Genomic DNA, 26,703 nt, shown 5'->3' on the forward strand with positions numbered 1-26,703 from the left:
TTTATTGTATTTATTGTTTTCTTTATCACATTAAATCATACCAAATGTTCATACCATACACACATGCACACACACACACACACATAATCACGATAGACTGAAATTCAAGGATCATTCAGTCCAGTTTGATTTTACTGCACTTGAGTGACTCAACTCAGAATTAATGCATTTTTATATTTTTATTATTCATGATATAAATTTCATAGTTAGAAAAAAAACTTATGATGTAAAGTGTATTATTTTTGACTGGTGGAGTGAAAGAAGAAGAGGAACAGTGAATCAGCTGAATGTGTCATGCTGATTAATGAGGAGGTGATTATTTATTTGAGTAAAAATATAATAAAAATATTCTTATTTAACTGATGTGTATTTATCATTTTGCTGGAATGCAGGCTAATTCATCAGAGGTTCTACGTCATTATGGCTGTTCCTTGCTATTCAGTCACATTGTCTTATTGACAAAGACACGGGCATGCAAGTTGAAGGCACCACCTCAACCACCCCCTGTACCTCGCTGGAAACTCATTCGCCCCCGCAAGGAAATCAGAATTACTGATGAACCACAGAGTGAGTAGAAAACAATGAAAGAGACAAAAAAATAATGTAAATTTCTAAATACATTTCATAAATTATAGGCTCCAGCTCCTCAATGACCCTTAAATGGAGTAAGTGGGTATGGAAAATGGATGGATGAATTTCAGAAATTGTGTGAAAAGAAACCAAAGTTAGTCAGTGGAGAAGCTTTTCTAATGTTAAATATGGAGGGTGCATGGTACATTATGTAGAAATTAAAATAAAACAATAGTTGTAACATTCACATACATCTTTCTTAAAGCTTGAACATATCTGACATCAGCTGATCTCTCTCCCTCTCCCTCCCTCCCTCCCTCCCTCCATAGAACCCCCTTTATCGAAGCCTGAGCAGTTCATTGAAGTTGCCAGTCTTTTTCTCTCCCACCATATCAAGAGCAGCATTGACCCAGGTCCAGAGCTGTATGTAAAGTAATTTGAACACTGAGAAATTGATAGAAGCTACATAACAACAACAAAAAAATATTAATAAACGTAACAGGTGCAATATAAACCAAACCAAATCTAACATTGTAATCCTTGTTGCGGAATGCAAATTAACAAACTTGACAAGCTAATGTAATAAATTACATTTAAACTTTCCAAAATGAATTTGTTATAACAATCATAACATCAAGTGTTACATTTTGTGCATAGTGTTGCAATTCAAACATAATGAATGAAAGGCAATGTAACAAAATGACGTAACTTGACAACTGTAATGTAATTAATATAATTGAATTCAACATAATAAATGCAACTCTGTACATGAAATGCAACAAATATAATTAATTCATTCGTTTTCTGCAGCTTATCTGTGGTCTACTGCCACCGCGCCCTGGACAAATAAACATAATGACATGAAGAATGATAATGTAACATTATCAGTGTGGTAAGACATTTGTAATGAAAAAAAACAAAAACAAAAGTATAACAATAATGAACATATCTTGACAACATTATTATAAGGAAGTTAACAAAAAGCGGAAATAAACTTGAATGAAATAAAACAATATTTAAATATTTAAAAGTTACAAGTGTAGAATAAAAGTTTACACTCGTGCCACTTGTGCCAGTTCTGACAGTGAGTGTAGACAGTGTATAAATAGTAGAATGTGACAAAACCTGATGGATTTGAATCACGTGTGCTTACATGAGCAAACCTTGAACCTCCGTGCGCATGCGTGAGTTTTTTCACGCCTGTCGGTTGCGTCATTTGCTTGTAAGCAGCCTTTGTGTGAGGATGGGTGTAGTCTCTCGTCCTTTCTTTGCAAGGAAATGGCACATCACACAGATTAAGGAGCGGTACAACTGGTTTGAAGATGTCCGCACAACGGTGGAGAGTGAGCCACGCTCCAGGCGGCCATTCTTCCACCATTCGGAAGATTCAGACGGCTCTCGGTGGCTTTTCAGTCGTGTGACTATCCGAGAAATTGTGGAAGAGGTGGGCATGTCCCAACATGTCTTGTGAGGCTTCAACACAAAGGTGCTTTTGCTGCGCCATCAGCTTCGTGCCGATGAATTTCGCTGCAACTCTTTTCATGGCCACATCTTCTGTCACAGTGGAATGTGCTGAAAAAGTGCTGATGTCCACCTCTTCCGCACTTTCTCGGATAGTCACATGACGGTCCCGCATCATCACAGCGTTCACTTTGGAAATGATCTGGTCATTTCTGCATATTGATGGCCGCCAGGAGCATGGCTTGCTCTCCACCGTTGTGCGGACGTCTTTAAACCGGTTGTACCGCTCCTTAATCTGTGTGATGCCGATAGGATCGTCACCAAAATCCCCGTGAATAATCCCAATGGTTTCCACCTGGCTGTTGCCCAGTTTCTGGCAAAATCTGATGCAGTCGCGCTGCTCCAGTCGTTCCACCATTTCCTTGCAAAGAAAAAACAACAAGAGACTACACCCATCCTCACACAAAGGCTGCTTACAAGCAAATGACTCAGCCAACAGGCGTGAAAAAATTCACGCATGCACACGAAGGTTCAAGGTTGGCTCATGCAAGCACACATGATTCAAATCCATCAAGTTTTTGAAAAAATAAAAAATATACCTCGTATATATATATATATATATATATATATATATATATATATACGAGGTCTATTAGAAAAGTATCCGACCTTATTATTTTTTCAAAAACCATATGGATTTGAATCACGTGTGATTACATCAGACATGCTTGAACCCTTGTGGGCATGCGAGAGTTTTTTTCATGCCTGTCGGTTACATCATTCGCCTGTGGGCAGTCTTTGAGTGAGGAGTGGCCCACCCTCTCGTCGATTTTTTCATTGTTTAGGAATGGCTCAGAGACTGCTGCTTTGTTTGATCAAAATTTTTTCAAAACTGTAAGGCACAACTGAGTGGACACCATTCGATAAATTCAGCTGGTTTTCAGTAAAAATTTTAACAGCTGATGAGAGATTTTGGTCTGGTAGTGTTGCCGTAAGGACGGCCCACGGTGCCTGACGACGATCTGCGCTTCGAGGCGGCAGCGTCTCGCCGTTTCAAGTTGAAAACTTCCACATTTCGGGCTCTGTTGACCCAGTAAGTCATCAGAGAACAGAGAACTTTCAGAAGAAGTCGGCATGAGGAGTTTATTCGGACATTCCATTGTTAACGGACATTTTGTAATGAAAGAACGTGCGGGCAGAGTCGCATGTCGGGGCGGACCCGACCGCGGGGGGTCGCGACAGGAAAAACACCTCCGTTGGAAACCTTAACGGGCAAGTTGGAACATGCCCAAGCTGTTAAACAATTTCTCAGTTACTCACTTGTTGAAAGCCATCAAAAGCCGCCTGAATTTTACAAATGGTTTTCAACATGGAGGTGTTTTTCCTGTCGCAGCGCACACAGTGACGACTCGGCGAATTTGCGCGCACGTCTTTCATTACAAAATGTCCTTAAACAGTGGAATATCCGCATAAAGTCCTCATGCCGGCCTCTTCTGAATCTTCTCTGTTCTCTCACGACGTCCTGGGTGACTTAAGCCTTAAATTAGGTTCGACGACGGTGCCTGGAAGCGCTGCGCGATGTCCCGCTCCATGGGAAGTCCTTACAGTGACAGAAACACCCCATAATCTCTCATCAGCCGTTAAACTTTTCACCGAAAACCAGCTTAATTTCTCGAATAGTGTCCACTCGGATATTCCTCACAAGTCCAGAAAAAAGTTTGATAAAGCAACGCGCGCCGTCTCGAGCAGCGTGTGAAACAAAGGAATTCAGCCGAGAGGGCGGGACCACATCTCACTCAAGGCCTGCCCACAGGGAAATGACGTCACCGACACGCGTGAAAAAACTCACGCATGCGTACGAGGGTTCAAGCATGATTGGTGTAATCGCACGTCATTCAAATCAATATAGTTTTTTTTTTAAATAAAAAGGTAGGATACTTTTCTGTATATATATATATATAGAGAGAGAGAGAGAGAGACATAGATAGATAGATAGATAGATAGATAGATAGATAGATAGATAGATAGATAGATAGATAGATAGATAGATAGATAGATAGATAGAGCGAGCATATTATTCACTGCACTTCATTTGCGAAAATCTCAAAAAGCTTTTTTCACATTGTTATTATGGGTAATGTGTGTAGAATTTTAAGATAAAATGAATTTCATCCATTTTGGAATGAGGCTGTAACATAACAAAATGTGGAAAAGGTGCAGCACTGTGAAGACTTTTCAGATACAGTGTGTGTGTGTGTGTGTGTGTGTGTGTGTGTGTGTCAACTATGTATATATCTTTTGCATGATTAAGTGTCTCTGTGTGTCAGAGAAGTCAATCAGAGCACTCAGTGGCAGCAATACCTGGAGTCCATTGGTGAAAGTAAGAGTCCTGAGTGCCAGGAAGACCTTGATCATGCTGCAAGTGAAACCAGTACTTCTTCAGCAACCAGTACTGACAAAACTGAGGTACAATATAGGGCTTAAAAGTTTTACGTTGTGGATTGCATTTTATGCTGTAGATTATCATGTTGACTCCACAAAGAAATTGTGGTAACTCAAAGGGATTCACAACATCAGCTGTAGTCTTGTGTGGTTGCAAATTTGGCTTCATGAAACAGCTGATACTTTGAACACGTTTGTAGAAAACCAACTCAAAGCTTCTTCTCATTTCTTCAGTTCATTCCCTTATGTTTAGTCCTCTCTCTGCATGCACTACTATTGGAGGCTTATCAGAGTTGTGCTGTGTGTCAGTGACAACAAGCCTGCCATCCCCCAGTCTCAAAGTCACTTCTGCTGTCTCCCAGCCAGGCCACCACTGACCAGGGGCACATCTGCACTAAAGAGAGGGAAGATGAGGGGGTAGGGTTCAGGGCAGCAGAAGAGTAGCACACACAAGGATAGAAATAAAGAGATGGAGATGAGTAAAAGGCGACAACTAACAAAATGAAGGGAGGGATAAAGAAAAAGGGAAAGAAAGTGACAGTTGGACAGGGCGACATCAAAGCGAGAGAGAGAAACTGACGGTGTAGTGGATGTGAAGGGGCCATGAGGGTTTAATACAGAGAGAGGTCGTGTTCTGTGCAGATGAAAAAAGCAGTGCAATTAAATGGTAAGCCATCAGTGCCTGTGTCTCCTGGGGGGTTCATTATTACACTTCACTCTGAACATAGTGGGAAAAAAATAGTTCATATTAATTGCCCTGTTGTGTAACGGTGACCAGCGGTTAGCCAAGAGCAGCATGAATGTGGAAATGTGATGTCATTTCATCTGTGTACACACATGTGGCTTGACTGGTGTATGCATCATGTGTTTATTATTTTTTATGTGCATGTTCTTGCTGTTCGCATGCACATGCTGACATGACCAAGCGAGAAAGGACTATTGATATATTGAAGTTTCTGTTTGGATCAGCCTTGGCCAAAAGAGTTAACCTGTGCCCTCAAGTTGAACACATCTTGAGGGCACAGGTTAGATGTTTGGATTGCCCATATTGCCAGAAGGAAAACTCACAGAAAACATCTTTTTAAAATTTAAATCTAACTGGGAAAATGGGCACAGTTTCAGAACTTCAAGGTGGGAATTATGTTACTTTCAGTATAACCTGTCATGATGTGAACAAAAAACAAAGCTGGCTGACATTAAGTGGTTATTGGCTTGTTGTGTAATGGTGACCAGTTATGGAGCAGTTATGGCACATACACATGTGGCATGTATGTGTCACGTGTCCGTTGTGTGTGTCTTATTTATTATGTGTGTTTCACTACAAGAGCAGTAGCTTTTGCAGGAGTTTTTGGCCAGTGTTACATCTATTAGTCTTACCACTCACGGGTTAAGATAAGCAATCTAATAAAATGTCATTTCTGGTCAGAACATGGTATGACTCACAGGTAAATGTTTTTTCTATATCCTGACATATTCACTCTTATGAGCACACATAAATGTTCTTTCAGTGAAAATGATGCCATGGTGGCGAGATGGTCAAGTGTTTCTCCCAATCACAATGCCTATTTCTGTCTGTTTGAGTATAAGCATACTTATTCAAATAGTGAAAAGTGATGACAGACACATAACGTGACTCACTGGAGGCTTGGATGGGGTTACTTGGCTGTTCGATGACACAAATCCAAGATTCTGACTGTTGACTTGATTGTTGAACTTGTTCTTCAGGGGAGAATGGTTGAAAAAATAATAATTACAAAATAAAGGTGTTAGAAGCAAAGGAAGTGACACACGTATCGTTTATTGTGCTTTAAATTTTGTAACCAAAACAGCCATTTTATTCTACACAAAATTGCATATATTTATTTGCAGTATATTTATAGACTGTGATCATGACTCATTAACTGCATTTATTGTGTTGGACAGAATAGAATAAAGTCAGAGCTGTTGAGTATATAATCTAGAGTAAACAACATAATAACTCCTCATCTGTGACATTCAACACATATTAGAGCTGGTGTTCCCTCGTGGTGTTTTTAACAGAAGAGGATATTCCCCTGTCACATTAAAGTGTGTCTCACGTCCTGTGGCATTCACTGAGAATGGCTCAATGCCACAGCTGGCATGGAATCCCCAGAGGGTGGATGCATTTCTCTCGAAGTGCTACTCTATCAGTAACTCACTTTTCATACATGTCTCTCTTTGTTTCTTTGTCTTTCTCTCTTCTGTCCTCTCACTCGTTTCTTGCTCTTTACACTTGTTTCCTTTAGGTTACTGCAAAGGACAGGGATGACATCTGCACTGGTAAACATGAATACTTTCTGATGCTTGTGTTCTTTTATTTATAATGTAATGTACAAACATCGTAGGAGGTTGCCTTTTCTGAGGTAGCCCACCACAGTGTGCACATGCCCATATTTGATCATGGTATGACAATTTTAGAGCTAATCCCATCACCTCTTGTTTGCCGTGGGGTCACCACAACATATTTTTATGGATAGGAATGTTGATTTGGCACATTTTACACCGGATGGCCTTCTTAATGGAACTCCAGATGTACCTGGGGAATGGAGCATGGGCTGTTTTGAATTGGGACAAATTTTAGAGCTAAGGGGTGATTCAGAGGTTTTGAGCCTACTTCTTAAAGCTGTACTTCTTCATTTCAGGGATATGTGTGAAACCTAACACCATACTAGAGTGCAGGCAGCAATCACCGGCTTAGAATTATGCCCTGCATCGTTTAGGTGCCTGGTCTGAGCACGGTTTGAAAAATGTGTTCACTGCGCATCTCACATTTCAGTGCGTCACAGACTTTCACCGCGTTTCTGCTTAAAACGGCCTTGTTTCTGCTTAAAACTGACTTTAGAATGATTTAAGAGGTTTTACCTTTATCATCTGATGGTTAATAATCCCATTAATCCATTTGATTGCTTTGGGTGAAGAGACTGTCTCAGACATGCTGCTGTGGTCCGAAATTATGCATGCACAGATGCAAAAGGCAGACCGATTTTTAGGGGCAGACCGTTTGGTCTGTGACACCGGTACATGCAAGCTGTTTTTAATGAAAATGCATTGTGAGCGGACGAGACATTTTGTTCGATGTGGGTGAAAATCCGTTATACTTTGGGACTTTTGCTTTTGTTCAGTGAGTGTGAATATCCCATTTATATGATGACGGTTTAGGCAAGTTTTACTGTAGTTCTACTTTCTTGCCAGTGATTCATGTCATGAAAGTTTTCATTCAGTTTGCCTTGAATAACATCTGTGCAGGATCGCCCAATTAATCCGATTAGAAGTATTTTTGTTCCTTGCCTTCAGGTCTTCCATCACTCTCCTCCTATTTATTGGCCAAGGCACTTTGTAGAAGATGACACTGAAATTATGCCTCATAATAAACGGCAAAATTCCCTGCCTTCTATCTGCCCCTGTTTAGTTGCTTAGTAACACCTGCAGTTTGTGTGAGTAGGCAACCATTGCTCAGCAGCAGATACTGCAGCCTTTGCCATAGCAGCGCTCTGATCAGACGCTTAGTTTGAGTCCAGCTTGGAGGCATTGCAACTCTGTGTGTGTGAAAATATGATGTCTATGGCTTTGCACGGCATACATTGAGATGGTGGGAGTGGGTGAGTGGGTGTGTGCATTTGCAAGTGAGCTTACACTATGCCATTATGTGGGAGTTTGGCAAATTCCTCTCACTGTGTTTAAGATAATGATTGGAGTCAAGGATACCTTATGAGTCACAAGAGGAAAGGCATTTTGTTACTTGCATCACTTTAAAAAGCATGATTTCAGACACAGTTCTGTTTCCATTTAGAATTAAGTAGGACATGAAAACCACTTATGAGCTTGACTGTTACGCAGATTTGAAGAACATGATTTTCTTCTGGTGTCATACCCACAGAGCAGGTGGTTCCATGGCTTAGAAGTTGAAGTGCCAACCTTAATCCTGGAGTTCCATTCCAGGCATGCCCACTTAAGACTACCTGTCTGTGTGTTTGAACAAGGAAATTCACACATGTTGTTCCAACCCATCTGGATCAAAGTGGGTGTCTGACTTGGCAGCAGAGTTATGTGCGATAGATTAGAGTCCCATTCCATCTTATAATAAACTCTCATCCGCTTCACACTATAGAAACTGGAAATGAGCCTTGGGGCCAGGTCACTTGAACTTCATAGTGTGATGCCTTAATATGGCATTGCATCAGGAAAGGCATCGGAAATAAATCAACATGCAGATCCAACTCGGATCTGCTGTGGTGACCCCAAGTGAAAAACAAGGGAGTAGCTGAAGGGACTTTTTTCTATCTGTGTTTTTGTTATATGTTCACACTTTTTAAAGGTTTGTGGGATATCTTGTAAATTAAATTGACAAAACACCAAAACAGGCAAAGCAACTGCAATACTTTTTTAAATTAAAATATGCTGTTTTAATTTCACCAACATGCAGCCATTAAGATTATCATGTTGTCCTTTTACCAGCTCATGGCAGTGTAGTAAGCAAACAGTCCACAACTCCAAAACTCTCTACTCCTCTCAAACCCATGCTGCACAAGACCTGGGTGGACCTGGGTGACTTTACTAAATGCTTCCAGTAAGAAATAAAGTACACACAAAGACATATCCATGTACTGTATAGACAGCAATGATCAGTGGTTTCTAAACTGACATGATCACAGTTATGGTGAGTATCAAGAAATAAAATACACATTTATTTGTGATTTGTATACATTTATTTATTGTAGGAATCTTCTGGTGTTCCATAAATCACAGAGCTACCAGCACCATTTTCAGAAATCTCATTTTAAGGTACAGTGTTTATTAAGAATCATCCCATTGGCTAATTTTGGCAAATGTATGAATATATTTGTCAGTAAGCTTCTGATTTAAGTTTCTTTTTTTGCTAATTGGTTATTGTAGTAGGTTTGTGGGTCTTTGATAGAATTTGCTATCAACTTTAACTGTTTTGGTCTGCAGAACACCATCTTGTCCAAAATGACATCAGTCATCAGCTCGACTGGAGAAACAACATCTTCATCTACAACTGGATCCTGCTCTGTGTCATCTGCTGTATCAAGCCCTCAAGTACACATAACACACAAATGCACAACTTCTACAAATTATTGTAAGCAGATCAGTGGACAGGAGTTGGAGTGCTAATACATACGTATAGACCTTTGTAGGCCTGGGATTCCCAGTTACACTGTCTGTGCCCTTGAATAAGACACTTCATCTGCATTTTCCGTGTCCACCCAATTGTAAATGGGTACCAGTATTTCACCAAATAATATTTGACATATCCAGAAAAAATATTCCTGCATTCTTTCCCATTCTTTTTTTCTTGCTACATTTTTATTAGTGTGTTTTCCCCAGTGTGCAGAGGAGAGAGGTGCTTACTTCCTCTGTGTGGATAGCCTACAGCCTTCCCAGATCCTCATTCACTTCTCTGCTCTACTTGGATGGGGAAAGACAGCTGAGGAGAGTAAGGATTTTTTTTTTCTTGTTTATCGGACAGTGATACAGGGGCATGACTCAAGTCTTTTACCAAGAAACTTTGTTGATAACTGAGCATGCAAAAACTGTATATCATCATGTGCAAAGTTCCTCAAATGAAAATATGTGAATGATTCATTGTGAAAAAGATATTTACACATCCAGCACTCAAGATGCATTTTAAATCAAGGCATAAAGCTTTTTGATGCCATAGTCTGAGAAAGAAAGAAAGAAAGAAAGAAAGAAAGAAAGAAAGAAAGAAAGAAAGAAAGAAAGAAAGAAAGAAAGAAAGAAAGAAAGAAAGAAAGAAAGAAAGAAAGAAAGAAAGAAAGAAAGAAAGAAAGAAAGAAAGAAAGAAAGAAAGAAAGAAAGAAAGAAAGAAAGAAAGAAAGAAAGTAAGTCTCCATGTGGCATTTATGTCAACAGCTAAACAGGATAGTCAGCATGTGGGGAGCAGTATTAACTTTAGCAGCTGATTTTATTTCCATGGAACACTGAGTTTCACACACCCGGGTGAAGACAAGAACATAGTTATGTGCACATAGTGTGCTTTTGACAATGGCAAATTTAGATGGATGAAATTGACCTGGGAGCAAGCTGTAATCAGTCAGCAGCCTTTCAGTGAAAATGTCCGTACTCCTTGCGGACTGTCATTAAAATTACACAGAATAACGCTGCACAGGGTTAGTGTGTCACAAGTGCTATCTGCAGTGCTGAAACCCCAGAGTGTTCTGTGACAATGGATTCAACTAGTCATGAAACATGAACATATCTCATCCCAATGAGCTTGTACAAACAGTCATACAGGAAAGTCCTGTGTGCCCTCATGACCTTTCTAGGGCTCACATTCAAAGGTGGGGGGAAACAGCCTGCTTTCACATTAAGGTTATATGATATGATGCACTGGTGAAGAAAATGGCTGTTTTTTTAAATTGTTCTTTGCTTCATTTTTTGTTATGTTTTTCCTTACCATTGTCGCCTATGTGCTTGCTCGTGGGGGGGGGGGTAGTAAGGTTAGACCTTATCTACGTGACGCACCTTGGAGTGACATATGTCGGAATTTGGTGCAATATAATTAAATTGAATTGATATTTTACTTTTCTGCATATCTGCATTTTGGGTTGCCTCCTCTCTGGTTACAGTGCATTTAAGTCAACCTGTGGATTGAAGAGCTAGCTTTAAATAGACAAACAAAATGATGTTAAAACTGAGGTTAGTCTGTGGGTTGCATTGGCCAGATGTCTGGAACCCTGCTGGCCAGAATAGAAATAGAAAGCCTGTATGTACCTCAGGGCATCCCCGAATCCTCTGCAGAACACACCGAGGTTTCAGCACCATGGATAGTACTTGTGACATACTGTTTCTGGGCAGGAGATTTAAATTTTCTGGTGCATTTCAGTAACACTGCTGGAAATGATGATTTGTTGTGTTTTCAATCAGTTACAAGTAACACATTTTCATTTATGTAAAATGCAAATGCCAAAAGGCATAAAATGTTCCGTAAATCATCAATCAAGCTTTCAGTCACAGTGTAATAACACAAGGTAAGTAAAACATTCTATACATAAATAAGCTCTATAATGTCTTAGGGCCTGAAACAAATCATACTTTGTGTTCCATGTATGCTTTATATTTAAGGGCATTATTGAGAGAACCTAAAATTCAGAAATGTTTGTACATATTGTGAATGTGAGCTAACATGTTTGTGATGTTTGACCATAGAAATTTTCTCTCTTCAACACCTCATACAAAATGATGTGAAAGCGATATCTAGGTCTGCAGTTTTGCATGCCCAGCCTTATTCTTGGAAAACCATGCAGTGTCAGTTGTCACTTCTGACCATCAAAACCACCTCTTCCAAGGCAGCCATGCTCACCTTGTGTCCAGGGTAGGGTACTGATTTATTTTTCCATTGCAAACAATGTAGTGCTGCTATTAAACTTTGGTAGAGAATACTGTAAATTCCACATGAAGGCTTAGATCAACTAACACAGTCAAAAACCAAACACAGCATCCAGCTTGTCAGGTCATCAGGTCAGTTAGGACGAGGGAAGCCAGTAATATGAAAGTGATTATGGCTTTTGTAGTTAGTAGTTATCAAATATACATGTAGTTTGGGACAATATCAGTTGATGTCAATTTGGGATGAAGGCAAAGAAAAGGTGAAAATGTGCAAAAGAAAATACAAATACAACACACATTAAGCAGTACAACAAAATTAAGGGGGATTGAGGTGAGAAAAATAGTCATCAAAACATACCTCCAGAATGCATTCCTGGACATCAAAACCAACATTTTCTGGGGGCTTTGAACAGTCACTAAACCCCCTGCCAACAAAAGTCGACACCCCTTTCCCTCACTCCCAATTCAGTTCGGAAAATCACTAAGGGCCGTTGGGCAAGGTCCTTAATCCGCTAGTTGCTCCCGGTGTGTAGTGAGCCCCTTGTATGGCAGCACCCTGACATCGGGGTGAATGTGAGGCATTATTGTAAAGCACTTTGAGTGTCTGATGCAGATGGAAAGCGCTATATAAATGCAGTCCATTTACCATATTTTTAATTTTGCTGAACTCTAATGGACATTCACTGACTTTGATATTGTATCATCCTGATTTGAAATTTTCAGTACTTTTATACTGATTTGCTGAGAGTGTTCTTTTGTCTTCATTGTATCTGCTTTGCCTCACAGTGATCAGCTGTGAGACCATCCAGATACAGGTGATTTGTACAACAGTCAGTTGAAACACCTTAATCTGCTTTCCACTCATGTAACTTTTGAGCAGACAGACTGACAGCGTCAATTGTCTTATATTAAATTTCTACTGGCTGTGTACTTTTATTTCATAAGAACAGTAGTTATTATTTATAGCACATACTGAACTTGTATTTTTTGTGGTGATATTCCACATTCTTATTTTCTTTTGTCTACTGACCAGACGCCATGTACTTTGCATCCATACAAAGGCAGCCCTGGGTTACAATCTTCGTCTGTACAGCACAACGCCGTTCATCTGTGGGGATGAAGAAACCATCATGTCGCATGTTACCAAGGTAGCTGAGACTCAAAACCAACAAGATAATAAGTATGGGAATCCCATAACACAGTGTTTGTTGGGGTCATTGTGGATAGGTGTGGTATAATTTTGGTTTTGAGATCATAGTTTTTCCTTTACCTGTTTTCAGGATCAGTTCTAGGTTTGATGTAACAAAAAGAAGCTGTGCTGTAATTAGCTTTGCAATGCATTAAAGCTGTGTCCTCTATTTGCTGGTTTGTTAGGATTACTTTAGATCTACTGAGTTAATTTTCACAGAATAAGTTAAAAATGTTAGATAACAATGAATGGAAATAATACATTTATGGGGAGAGTATGCAACAAGGCAGAGCCATGTAATTACACAAGAGTTGAGTTTTGTTTTGTTTTGTTTTTTAATAGTTTTAAATTGCAAGATGGGGCCATTTTGGCCTTAGCAGATGTGTACAGTCTCAGTGCCATTCTGTGTATTTGTACATAGACGTCTAGCTGTCAAAGTAACATTTTAACAGTGCTGATCATAGAAATTCCTTGTTTCTTCCCTTTTTGCTGTCGAAATATGCACTTTATCTTTCAGTGGCAGCTACAATTATGAAAGCACTCCTAATAGATCATTTCAAAGACAAGGAGTGACATGAATATTACTTTCCTTTTCTTCCCAAAGTCTGCCCACTTTTAAATAGTGATTATCAACAAAACAAAATCAAACATTTCTCACAATACACAAACCCAAAGAGGCTCAGAAAGGTGTTAGTAGTACAGGTTGGTCCTTGATAATGGCAATTTCATGTTTGCTGTACTTTGTAGTTTATGTTTCTCTTGATATGCTCCAAGGTTGTATCAAATTATTCCTATGCTTTGAGACACTTTGGCTAAAAGCATCTGACAAAGAAATCCAAATGCACTGGTGTTATTGTGGCGTTCATCTGTAATCCAAACTGACTCTATCTGTTTCCACTTTTTAACAGGAGAGTATGCAGTTCATTGAGCAGGCCTCCTCCATTTTGGGGGCCATGACCAGAGTGGTGTATAACTTTAGTGATGAAAAAGAGCTGCCAGCAGCTAGAAGGGCTCTGGAAGAGGCTTACTGTCCCCGAAGTATCACCAACACCGTGGAAAAATGGCAACACCACAGGGTAGATGGCTAACCTGAAGGTCAACTACAGTTAACACTGTGACAGCACTATGTTCATATGTGCTTTTTGCTAAATGCCATTTGATAGCTTTAAATATGTGATATATAGTCAGTCCTCAATTCAGATTGATTAAATGACTTTGGAGTATGATCACAGATGTGTTCATCATTTAGTCATTTAGTCACCACACATGTGCACTCTGTGCACAGCACTGCTCAATTTTATAAGTTGTTTTACAAGGAGCTTCAAGAGAAATTGTGTCTTTCCAGTAGGTGTGCTTTAACTTCATGTATCTGCATAGCTGAGTTGCAGCCAAATCTGCTTGTAAATTAACCATTGAAAGGATTGTTGGCTAGAACTTTTTAGTACCTGTCTAGAAACTACAGTATGAACTCTGGATTTCATAATGACCATTTTGCATGTTTGAGCCCATTACAATTAGCACACACACACATCACTGCAACAATTTGTCATGTCATACAACTGGAATGGTGAATCAGATTTTTTTTCCAAACCTCTTTGACTGCCCGTGTTTCCAGTGTGACTCATAGAGCTGTGAAAAATTGTGTGGTATCTAATAACCCCAGACACTTGAGAAGTGGGGCATTTGTGTGCAGGATCCCTCCTGTAAGCAATACACTCTCATGAAAAATATTTTACATTTTGTAAAACTTGACCAAAATGTGAGGATCTGAATAAACTGCCATCCTCTCACATTCAGCCATAAATGCAAACATTTCCTGTTTCTTCCCAAATGTATGAGTGTGATTACTGTGTCTGTTAGGTGTTTAACAAGGCTGTGTACCACATGCTGCGTAAGGCCCTAGACAGGAAGCTCGTTGCAGATGAGCGCTTTGCCCTGGTAGCCCTCACTGCTGACCCCTCGCTCTTCACCTTTGACCCCAGAGAAGATGCTCATACATGTAAGAAATGTGGATCTCTGTACTTCATCTTGTACACTAATTTGCATATTGAGTCAGTTGTACTGTATTTAGCCTCACATTTCTTTATTAAGCTGTCTGTTAGCTCTTAGCATGTGCTTCCAATGCTGTTAAATTGACAAAATCAGGGAGTTAATATACAGCGTGACTGTGTACAAGGGCTACTACCTCGTGATGATGCTGCTGTTACTCTGGTTCCAGAAAGGAAAGAGAGGGTGCAGATTTTTATTCCTATCAAACATATCAGCAGCTGATTTCACTGATGAATAGCTCTCTTCTACCCAGAGTGGTGGTCATCTGTGATGTCACCTGCTGAAGTCTGTGGTTCCAATGAAAGCTTGCACCCTTTCTCAGTCTTTTATAGAACTAGCTTGAGGTCACAGTTTGGTGACCTGCAATTAAAGCCAGTAAAGATTTCAGCCACAAAACATTCAACTGAATTCAATTTCAATTTTCAGTTGATTTCCACCTTGAGAATGCAGGGTGTAAATCGTGAAAATCCATGTCTGTCTCTCTACAAGATATGTCAGAAAGTAATGGATAGATTTTAAAGAAACTTTGTCAAGTCAATGGAAAAACTGATTCATTTTGATTTCACTCCAGTACTTCCTTCAAACCTTCAATCAAGGTTTCAGTCATTCAGCCATTTTGGCCATTTGCTGGAATTGAGTCCAGTTTAGTGCTCCATCTAAGTTCAGTAGATGTTTATGTGGTGCGCCTCCATGGAGGACATCTTCTATCCTTGTCCAAGACAATGCACCACAGACAGAAATGAAGATGTACACTCAGTGGTTTACTGAAATAATGTACCCACAATGTTTGGTGAAGCTTATTCTTTTTGCTAATACCTGCCACTGAGGAACAAAGAAAACAGTTTGGCTTCACTGAGACTTACAGTATTTTACTATGTTGTATGTTTGTCATCCAGATATGAATCTGGATCTATTTACAGTGAAATATGCATTCAGAAAGCGGTGTCGTTAATGAATTTGCTGTATTGTAAAAAATATAATTACAAATATGCAATAATATTAATCGTAATGCAGATTGTTCATCCTTGGAGAAGCCTCTGCTTGTACATGTGCAGTTGCATAGTCACTCATAGTTTACTCTGCTGCCACCATGCATTTAGCGGACGAAGAGCCAAAGTGTGCTGAAAGCTGGCGAAACAAGCAGTTGACAGAAAAGGAGATCCAAGCAATCACACTTCTGCAGGCTGGGTTCAAAGGATGCTTTGTGCGGAAGATCCTTAATGCCTCACAACCTGGTAAATATAACTGTGTACTGTTCATACACAAAAAGTCATTTATTCATGTAAGTGAGATTTGAATGTGGTTTTAATTTGACATGCTGTAAATATTTTAGACTGTTTCAGAGAATTCTGCTTCATTTCCAAAACCTTGTGTGGTTGTACTTTAGTGTTACTGCATATTTCTGTGCTCAGATCCTAATTTTCGTAAATTGTAAATTTAAAAAAAAAGTTTTTGTTTTCTCTCATTGGACATAAAGAAAAACTATAACAAACTTGCCAGTATTTTTCAGAAGCTCTACACACACACAACACACACACACACAAAACTTAACCAGATATGTTATTAACGAAAGCTTCTCTCAAAGAAAAAGTTTAAAGAGTTTGATGTGTTTATTGATGATGAATTACATCAGAGATTAATAAATTGAGTTTATTGTAACTGAATATCACATTTACAGTACCTGTGATAAATTTAGATTGTAACTAAAAGACATGAAGGTTTTGTAACAGAATATGACATTTATACAAGTTAATCTACAAAGATAGGTTTAGCCTTTGTTTAGATGTAATTATGGCTGTTAATTGTTTTGATGTTGAATGGAGTGTGCCAGTTTACACTCACTTTAATGCATAAGGTTGCTCTACACCTTTGGCAAAAGAACAGAGATTATTTTGCCCTCTAAATGGTCATCATAATGTCATTTAATGGCTCATCCAACAACAACAGCTTGTGACCATTTTTAAATAATATTACAGGAACAGCATGAACTTTTTACTAACAGTGTAATTTTGCTGTGGTGCCAGTACATTACAGTACATCCGGCTAAATGATTCTGCAAGCTGTATTGTAATGTTTATGAAAAACATGCTGAGTTTATATATGGTCAGTTTCTTTGAAACATAATGCATGTGTACCCATACTTAAAGATATTTGTAGAATAATGCTGCATTACAATGACGATAAAGGAGAAAAGTATAAACTATGACAATGGGAGTGTTGTGTTTCATCTAGACAGTCAGTGATTATAAAATGGCATTTTTTTACTTCTCATTTTCAGTGTTTAATTGAGCACAGCTGCACCTGTGAAGTCTCTGAGCAGACTAATAAATAAATATAACTCCAAGAAAGTGACACTCATACTGATACAGTCATAGTTTGTTTAGTATATATAGTAAATGCAGATACACAACATGAATATTATGAAAAGCTTCTTTCTGTGAGATGATTAATCTGTAATTAAAATGAATGAGAAATTCAAGTGGCAACATTCCCCTTTTTTAAATGTCCATTTTTTTGTCTTCATGTTATGCAGGAACAAAGCAGAACATCCGTGCATCTGACATCCTTTTAAATATGTGGTCACATGTTGAATCAGATGCAGAGGAGCAAGCCATCTCATTGCTAAGGTGAATTTTTTATTTAAAAAAATAAATAAAATTGTACATCACATCACTTGTGTGGATAACAGCAACTCATGAGATATAATAATAGTAATAAAAATAATAAAACAATAATGGCGCTGTATGATATCAGTTTAGCGTCTCAGTTTCACCACATGCCCAGGATCTGCTCTCTGTTCTGGTTATGGCAGTCAGGTGGGGAGCTTTCCATCTTTTCCCAGTGGTACCATCTGCTGTTTATCCCTTTCTACTTCCAAACAACTAGCAGCGTCTGCTGAATGACCCACTGCCTGGGGAAGTGTGTGTGCTCAGGAATGTGTAGTGGTTTGTTGTGTGTATGAAAAGTGGGGGTTTGTGGAATGTTACAAACCTCTGAACTCACATTTCTCCAAACTCACCAGCTCAGAAGATGATGCCATTATGTTAAATAGACCCCATCTTCAAATTTAGCTTTGATAGCTACATTTTTACCTCTCTCCAAAGAGGTTGTGTTTTTGGGTCCAGTTAAATTTTGGGTCAGATCTCCAAACAGTAATGAGGAAAATGTGTGAAGGTTGGGTTAATCTATAGATTCCATTAAACTTTGGAGTGGAGACAGACCATTTGAAAATGATATATTAACATTGATTTGAACATGAGGCACTTTGTCCACGACATTAGGTATTCAGTCGTGTCCTTACACTGATCACACAGGTGGCATTTTTTCAGCCATATTAGTTTTCTTTTCATCTGAATGTTTTCTCTCAGGTGATTATGTACTTTATTTTTGGTTTCTAGATATTGTTTTCATAGTTCCTGAAGGTGTGTTGCCCTCACTCTCCTCACCTTTTCTGCTATTTCCCATGACACAAAGGAATATCATTGAGCACTCAAAGAGGAAGGAACAGCTCTACGATTGTCAGCAGGATGAGTGGACCAAAATTGCAGTTGCTGAATACTCTGTCTCCCTGCAAGAGCAAACAGCAAGTTCCTGGGCCTTGGTTTTTAGGTTAGATAACATTCTATAAGCAATACATTAAAGGACAAGTTCACTTTTTTACAGCTGTACTCATGCTAAAGTATTGTTTGCAACCAAACCTCTGAATACTGTACCCAGCTGCCAGGGTCATATATAGAAAAACAAACACATTCACATCAGATCATCACAGCAGATTTTGCCAGATGCCCTTTCTTATGCAACACCAGTTCGACATGAGGAAATGTCCTCATCACTCCAAGTGTTTCCAAGCTTTCTCACAGCCAAGGAGTATTCAGGACCCACATTGCCTCACTTCTGAAATCTGACACAGGCAAGGCTGCTCAGAGCAGCATGGCTGCATCAGTGTGTTGTTTTTTTTTAAATACAGATGTGAAACATAGTGCAACATATTGTGGTCATCATAAAATGTAACAAAGCAGTAGTAACAACACTATGTGTTTTTAAAGTTCAGGAAAATGATGTAATTCTTTTAGAGAGATACTGTCAGTGCCCTATATTTGTACACATTTCTTTTAATCTGGATTTTTCACATTTCACAGTTGTCAAAAGGACGTAGAGCACTCAGAAAGTTGGTTTAAATATGATTAAAATTGTGAGAAATGTACGCTGTCCTTTAAAGTATTTCTGCTGGAAACCTCTATTGGTGATTTATAAAATATTTCTGAATTTGAGTTGAAATAAGTAGTGCTCTGTTACTGGACAGATTTGTCAGATTTTTAAAACTGACTTGTTTTTACATCTTCTTTCATTGTGAAGAGAAGCATTCCTGGTTCCTCAAGAGATGATGCTGGTACCAAAAGTCTATTCCTCCATCCCCTCTTGTTCACTGCACGTCATAGATAATGACACAGGAGAAGAAATGCACAAGATCTTTGGATATGTTGCCCCTCACGTGTATCAACCTAATAAGGTCAGAGACTATGTTATTTTTTCTTTGCTGTGATAAATATGTGTACTTAAGTGTACTGCATGATTACATCAAAGGTTTAGTACAAATGCTCTGCCTCCAAGTTGCTCAAAGTTTGATACAAATGCTCTGCCTCCAAAACAAAACAGCTCTGCTGTAACGATGTAGTGATTTGTGGCTGTTACATCCAAATGTTCAGCAGACACTGGTGTTGATAAATGTGACTCACATCCAACTCATGACAAAATGTGTTTTCCCTGTGTGAGAGTTCCCTCCGGGTACTCTGACTTCCTTCTACTTCCAAAGACATGCAGGTTAGATGAATTGGAAATTTTAAATTGGCCATAGGTGTGAGTGAGATTATGTTTGACTATCTGTATGTGGCCCCGCAGTAGACTGGCAGTCTGTCCAGTGTGTACCCTGCCTTTCACCTGATGAATGCTGAGATAGGCTCCAGGTTGGTAGGACCATAAAATAAATCAATACTTAGAAATTTGTCCGGCGTGGTCTTATCCCCAAAACATCAAATTGTGACACTTTGTTAAGGCCATGGTCATTAGCTACTATTGTGAAAGTGAAAGTATACTTTGTGTCAGCAAGGAGACACATAGGGAAATGGTTTTCAAAACTGTCAAAAAAAATTCCATTAGTTTAGTGACTGTGATACTAGTTCCAACTGTATTTTATTCATAACCAATTCAGAGATGAACACTATCACCAGTGGGCTTCAGGGCCTATACAGCTTATTTTTCTTTGCTATCACTTTAATATGACAAGATTATTATGAAACTTGAGCAATGGGTGGATGAACTTGAACAATATACTAGAAAAGATGATGTTATAATAACTGGTTTGGAAACAAAACATCGGTCGTACACAAGGGTGGTGGATTCTGGTGGAGCCAGTGGGGAGGATGCACCAACTGAAGAATTACAAACATTAGAACAGCAAGTTACAAATTTTTTAAATCAAAAAGGTGTTGTCATACATCAAGACACTATTTCAGACTGTCACACAATTCCATCCAAAGACAGTAAAAAATAAACTGCCAAATATAATAATACGATTTATAAGCAGAAAATACTAAAATTAATTATTAAGACAGGCAAAGAATCTGAAAGGAACAAATGTATATATAAATGAGCATCTAACGAAAAAAAAATGCAGCTATTGCCAGGGAAGCAAGACTATTAAAAAAACAGAAACATATTATTGTTACATGGGTCTGGAACTGTAGGGTTTGGATCAGAGTGAGAGAAGGGACAAAGGGTATACAAATCAGAGACATGGAGGACCTTACAAAGTACAGACCTGAGTAGACAAATGAATATGACGTCAGTTGGTAGTATGACCAACAAAAAATCAGATTAAACATGGAAACAGATGATAAAATACGAGGTCTGTGAGAAAAGTATCCACCTTATTATTTTTTTAAAAAACCATATGGATTTGAATCACGTGTGATTACATCAGCCAAGCTTGAACCCTCGTGGGCATGCGAGAGTTTTTTTCACGCCTGTCGGTGACGTCATTTGCCTGTGAGCATGCCTTATGGAAGGAGTGGTCCAGCCCCCTTGTCAGAATTCCTTTGTCTGAGAAGTTGCTGAGAGACTGGCGCTGTGCTTCATCAAACTTTTTCAAAAACTGTGAGGCGCATCCGAGTGGACATCATTCGAGAAATTCAGCTGGTTTTCCGTGAAAATTTTAACGGCTGATGAGAGATTTTGGATTGTTTCTATCGCTGTAAGGACTTCCCACGGAGCGGGACGTCGCGCAGCGCTCTGAGGCGACGTCGTCATCCTGTTTCGAGCTGAAAACCTCGAAATTTAAGCCTCTGTTGACCCAGGACGTTGTGAGAGAACAGAAGTTTCAGAAGAGCTCGGAATCAGCAGTTTATCCGGACATTCCACTCTTAAAGGAGATTTTTTTAATGAAAGACGTGCAGACGGATTGACGCGCCGGTGCCGCGCACCCGCCACAGGAAAAACACCTCCGTTGGAAGTCTTAAGGACAAGTTGGAACATGCCCTGCTGTTAAACAATTTCTCAGATACTCACTCAACTGAAAGCCACCAAAAGCCGCCTGGATTTTACAAATGGTTATCAACACGGAGGTGTTTTTCCTGTGGCGGGCCAATCCGTCCACACATCTTTCATTAAAATATCTCCTTTAACAGTGGAATGTCCGGATAAACTGCTGATTCCGAGCTCTTCTGAAACTTCTCTGTTCTCTCACAATGTCCTGGGTCAACAGAGGCTTAAATTTGGAGGTTTTCAGCTTGAAACAGGATGACGACGTCACCTCGGAGCGCTGCGCGACATCCCGCTCCGTGGGAAGTCCTTACAGCGATAGAAACAATCCAAAATCTCTCATCAGCCGTTAGAATTTACACCGAAAACCAGCTGAATTTCTCGAATGATGTCCACTCGAATGTGCCTCACAGCTTTTGAAAAAATTTTGATCAAGCACAGCGCCAGTCTCTCAGCAACTTCTCAGACAATGAAAATCTGACGAGGGGGCTGGACCACTACTTCCACAAGGCGTGCTCACAGGCGAATGACGTCACCGACAGGCGTGAAAAAACTCATGCATCCGCACGAGGCTTCAAGCTTGGCTGATGTAATCACACGTGATTCAAATCCATATAGTTTTTTGAAAAATAAAACTGTCGGTTTCTTTTCTAATAGACCTCGTATATGACATAGACACCAATATTGATGAAAGTATATTTGACTTGACTACAATTGGTTGTGAGTATTATACGGAAAAACAGTTAAATAGTGAAAAAATTACTGAAGATACCCTGTCACTCATACATATAAACATTCGAAGCTTGTACTATAAAATGTCAAAAATAAAAGATTATTTAAACCAGTTTAAAAATAGATTCAGCATTGTTGCAATCACAGAATCTTGGCTTAAAAATGACCTCATGGCTGATGTTCAAATGGAGGGATATGAGCTATATTTTGTAAACAGAAGAGGAAAAAAAAGGTGGAGGTATGGCTTTGTACATAAAAACAGATCTGACATGTAAAATTGTAGAAGAAATGACAATTATAGATGATGTCATAGAAATTGTGACAGTGGAAATTGTACATGAAACATCTAAAAATATTCTAATCAGTTGTGTATACAGAGCACCAGACTCTTGTGTTGTGAAATTTACAGATAAAATAATAGAATTATTCCATCAAATCAAAAACAAAACGCTCTTTATGTGTGGAGACTTTAATGTTAATGTGGAAAGCTCCAGTTGCCAAAGAGTAAGTGATTTTGTGAATTCAATGAATAGCTTGGGTTTATTCCCCTTGATAACAAAACCAACCAGAATTACATCGCAAAGTGCAACTGCAATTGACAATATATTCACAAATAGAACAGATGAAATTATTAAGAAAGGGATATTGATGACAGATCTCAGTGATCATTTACCAGTTTTTTCAATATTTAAATATAAAAATAGGTACAAAAAAAAACTGTTATAAACTTTAAAAGAGAAGTCATTAAAAGCCTTAGAGGCATTAAATTATGATCTTAAAAATCAAAATTGGGAAGAGGTTTATGTCGGTGACGTTAATGTAGCATATAGTTCATTCATGAAAATACTGATGAAATCATATAATAAAAATTGTAAATTAATAAAAACTAGTAAGAAAAGAGTAAATAAACCATGGCTGACCAAGGGAATAAAAAACGCTTGTGTAAAGAAAAACTATATAATATATAAGTGCTTTTTAAAAATGCAAACAAAGGAAACAGAACTCAGATACAAAAAATATAAAAATAAACTATTGACAATAATTAGGAAACAAAAAAAAGATCATTATAGTGAACAATTGAATAAAGACATTTTAGTAAAGACAAATGAGTAAAGACAATATGAGGACAACATGGGGAATTATAAAAAGTGTGATGGAAAGTGACGGAGTGAAATCAACTTTTCCGAATTACCTTGTCAAGGAAAATAAAGAGATAAATGATATAAAAGAAGTTGTAAATGAGTTTAATGATTATTTCTCAAAGGTGGGATCAAATCTGGTGGGAAAAAAACCAATAGTAGAAGATAAATTAAATACAATTGTAAATACGGTCAATAGTATTTTCCTTGACAATGTGGAAAAAGATTAAATAAGGAATATTGTAAAAAACTGTGTAAGCAAAAGATCAACTGACTATGAAGATTTATACACGATGACTGTAAAAAGTATAAGGGATAGGGGCAGGGGCAGGGGCGGTGGCCAAGTGGTTAATGCACTTGGTTTCAGTGCAGAAGGTTCCGGGTTCAAATCCCACCCCTGCCACATTTCTCCATGTAATGTGGAGTTGCGTCAGGAAGGGCATCCGGCGTAAAACCTGTGCCAATTCAATGTGCAGATCCACCTTGGATTTGCTGTGGCGACCCCGAGTGCAAACAACGGAGCAGCCGAAGGGACTTACTGACTGTAAAAAGTATAATAGAAACTGTTATTGAACCATTCACTTACATTTGTAATCTGTCTCTGTCAACAGGAATTTTCCCAGACGAAATGAAAATTGCCAAGGTAGTCCCGTTATATAAAAATGGAGACAAACATAACGTTTCAAATTACAGGCCAGTGTCATTGCTTCCACAGTTTTCTAAAATTATGGAAAAGGTTTTTGTGACAAGGTTGGATAAATTCATTGAGAAACATCATATTTTAAATAATGCTCAGTATGGATTCAGAACAAAACATTCAACAGCTATGGCAATTATGGAATTAACAGAGAAAATATCAACAGCAATAGATAATAAGGATTATATGGTAAGTGTTTTTATTAACTTGAAAAAAGCTTTTGATGTTATCGATCATTCAAGATTGCTTCACAAGTTACAACAATATGGAATAAGAGGGCTTGCACATCAGTGGGTAAAAAGCTACTTAGAAAATAGAAAACAGTTTGTTCAGATAAATAATACTAAATCAGAATTGTGTAATATTATGTGTGGAGTACCACAAGGGTCAGTACTTGGACCCAAACTGTTTATTTTGTATATCAATGATTTTGTGAATATATCTAATGTACTTTGTAGCATTTTATTTGCTGACGACACAACATTATTTTACTCTGGATCAGATATACAGGAAGTAGCAAAAGTGATAAATACAGAGTTGGAAAAAGTGAAATATTGGTTTGATATAAACAGATTGTCCCTTAATCTTAATAAAACAAATTTCATATTGTTTAATGACAGAGTTAAAAAAAAATGATGTGTCATTAAAAATAGATGGAATGGACATTCAAAGGGTAAAAGAAACAAAATTTTTAGGAGTTATGATTGATGAAGATTTTACATGGAAGTCACACATAAATTACATAAAAGGAAAGATAGCGAAAGCCTTTGCTGTTTTGCATAAAGTTAAATATTCATTAAATAGTTATGGATTATTAACATTGTACAATTCATTGATTGTTCCATATTTCACTTATTGTGTAGAAATCTGGGCATCAACATGTACAACTTATACACAACCTTTATTTATTTTGCAGAAAAGAGCTTTAAAAGTGATTGGCAACAGTCGATTTAGAGATCCATCTAATCCATTGTTTATTAAGTATAGGGTACTTAAATTTCATGATTTAGTTGATTTGAAATTACTACAAATAATGTACCAAGCGGATAACAATACCTTACCAATAAACATTCAAAATATGTTTGAAAAAAGAGTACGTAGTTATAATTTGAAGGGCATAGAAGTCTTTAAAAAAACAAGATTCAGAACCTAGATAAAGGAACAGAGTATTGCAGTGAATGGTGTAAAATTATGGAACAACCTCAACAAAGAAATCAAAGAATCAAGGTTGCTTAAATTATTTTAAAAATGTATTAAACTTGATGTATTTCGTAAGTATGAAACTATGAAATAAGTCAGTGGGCTGTGACAAAGCCAAAAATGTAATCTGTTAATAATGTTTAGAATGTTTGAAGTTTAAAATGTAATCTATTAGGGATGTAGTCTTTTTTTTTATGTTTATTAAATTTTCTCTTAATACAACAAATTCAACACAAAACAAAACACACATCTGCTCAGCAACACACCAACAACTGCACATATAGCCATATGCAAGCAACAACATCATCGGTACCAAACACCACAGCACTGGCCCATGGGATGTTGAGATGGCATCTCAAACCCATGAATACATAAAACATTAGACAAGAACGCGGGACAAAATAGAAGAGACATTTCCCTCAAAATAATCTAAAAGGGGTTTCCATATGAGATAAAATGTGTCAGTCTTGGCATTGCTCAAAGCTGTCAGAAAAACAAGTGGAATATGCTCCAGAATTAACTTTTTCCACCCAGAAATAGTGGGAAGCCGTGGAGATATCCATTGAAGGAGAATATTTTTCCTGGCGCAGTAAGTTAAAATATTATACAATTTACTGTTTATTTTTTATGCATTTATTAGGTAGACCAAGGAGAAGAGATAAAGGATCAAGTTCCAAATGAATTTTAATAAGCTTTTGAATTTCAGTATTAATATCTTTCCAATATTTCAGGATTCTAGGGCACGACCAGAAACAGTGTGTGAGAGTTCCTTCTCGCAATGCACATTTTGGACATAGTGAAGAGGAGCTTGTTTTGAATTTGGACAGCCTGTTCGGGGCCATGTGTGAGCTATGCAACACTTTTAACTGAAGAGCCCAAGAACGATTACAAATAGTAATTTGTTTGGCTGCATTCCAAATAATGCCCCAGTTTTCTTCGGTTATGTCAGTCTCTAAATCTCTTCCCCATGTCTGAGCTACGACAGGAGCAACAGTCTGACAGTCTTTTAATGTTTTGTAGTACATGGGGATGTAGTCTTTTAAATAATGGTTAAAATTAGGAAAGAAGTCGGTGGCATGTGACAAAGTCATAGAAATGCAATGATGTCGATTGATGATGCTTTGCAAGATTGTATTGTAAAAAAGGGGCAGAATATAGAAGACTTGTTCTTCCAAACTGCTCCTTTTCATTCAGTGGTTTGTAATGTTTTGTTAGTTTTGCTTTTGCTTTTCTGTTTTTTCTTTTAAATGAATGAAATAAATCCTCAGTAATAATAATAATAATGAATCACAGTCAAA

General features: G+C 38.1%; 1 protein-coding gene across 1 annotated transcript in view; it reads left to right on the plus strand.

Annotated features, from left to right (window-relative positions):
- adgb (androglobin) overlaps positions 1-26,703 on the plus strand; it is a 60,138-nt gene that overhangs the window by 13,050 nt on the left and 20,385 nt on the right. The window contains exons 10-25 of the mRNA XM_034162502.1: positions 393-567; positions 900-993; positions 4,359-4,497; positions 6,741-6,774; positions 8,950-9,061; positions 9,213-9,276; positions 9,445-9,552; positions 9,841-9,949; positions 11,710-11,848; positions 12,896-13,010; positions 13,960-14,127; positions 14,912-15,050; positions 16,201-16,335; positions 17,634-17,727; positions 18,575-18,709; positions 19,457-19,610. Of these exons, the coding sequence (XP_034018393.1) occupies positions 393-567; positions 900-993; positions 4,359-4,497; positions 6,741-6,774; positions 8,950-9,061; positions 9,213-9,276; positions 9,445-9,552; positions 9,841-9,949; positions 11,710-11,848; positions 12,896-13,010; positions 13,960-14,127; positions 14,912-15,050; positions 16,201-16,335; positions 17,634-17,727; positions 18,575-18,709; positions 19,457-19,610 (1,914 nt within the window). The remainder of the gene's footprint in view (positions 1-392; positions 568-899; positions 994-4,358; positions 4,498-6,740; positions 6,775-8,949; positions 9,062-9,212; positions 9,277-9,444; positions 9,553-9,840; positions 9,950-11,709; positions 11,849-12,895; positions 13,011-13,959; positions 14,128-14,911; positions 15,051-16,200; positions 16,336-17,633; positions 17,728-18,574; positions 18,710-19,456; positions 19,611-26,703) is intronic.

The sequence above is a fragment of the Thalassophryne amazonica genome, chromosome 21 (assembly GCF_902500255.1).
Source record: "Thalassophryne amazonica chromosome 21, fThaAma1.1, whole genome shotgun sequence".
In the NCBI taxonomy this organism is placed as follows: Eukaryota; Metazoa; Chordata; class Actinopteri; order Batrachoidiformes; family Batrachoididae; genus Thalassophryne; species Thalassophryne amazonica.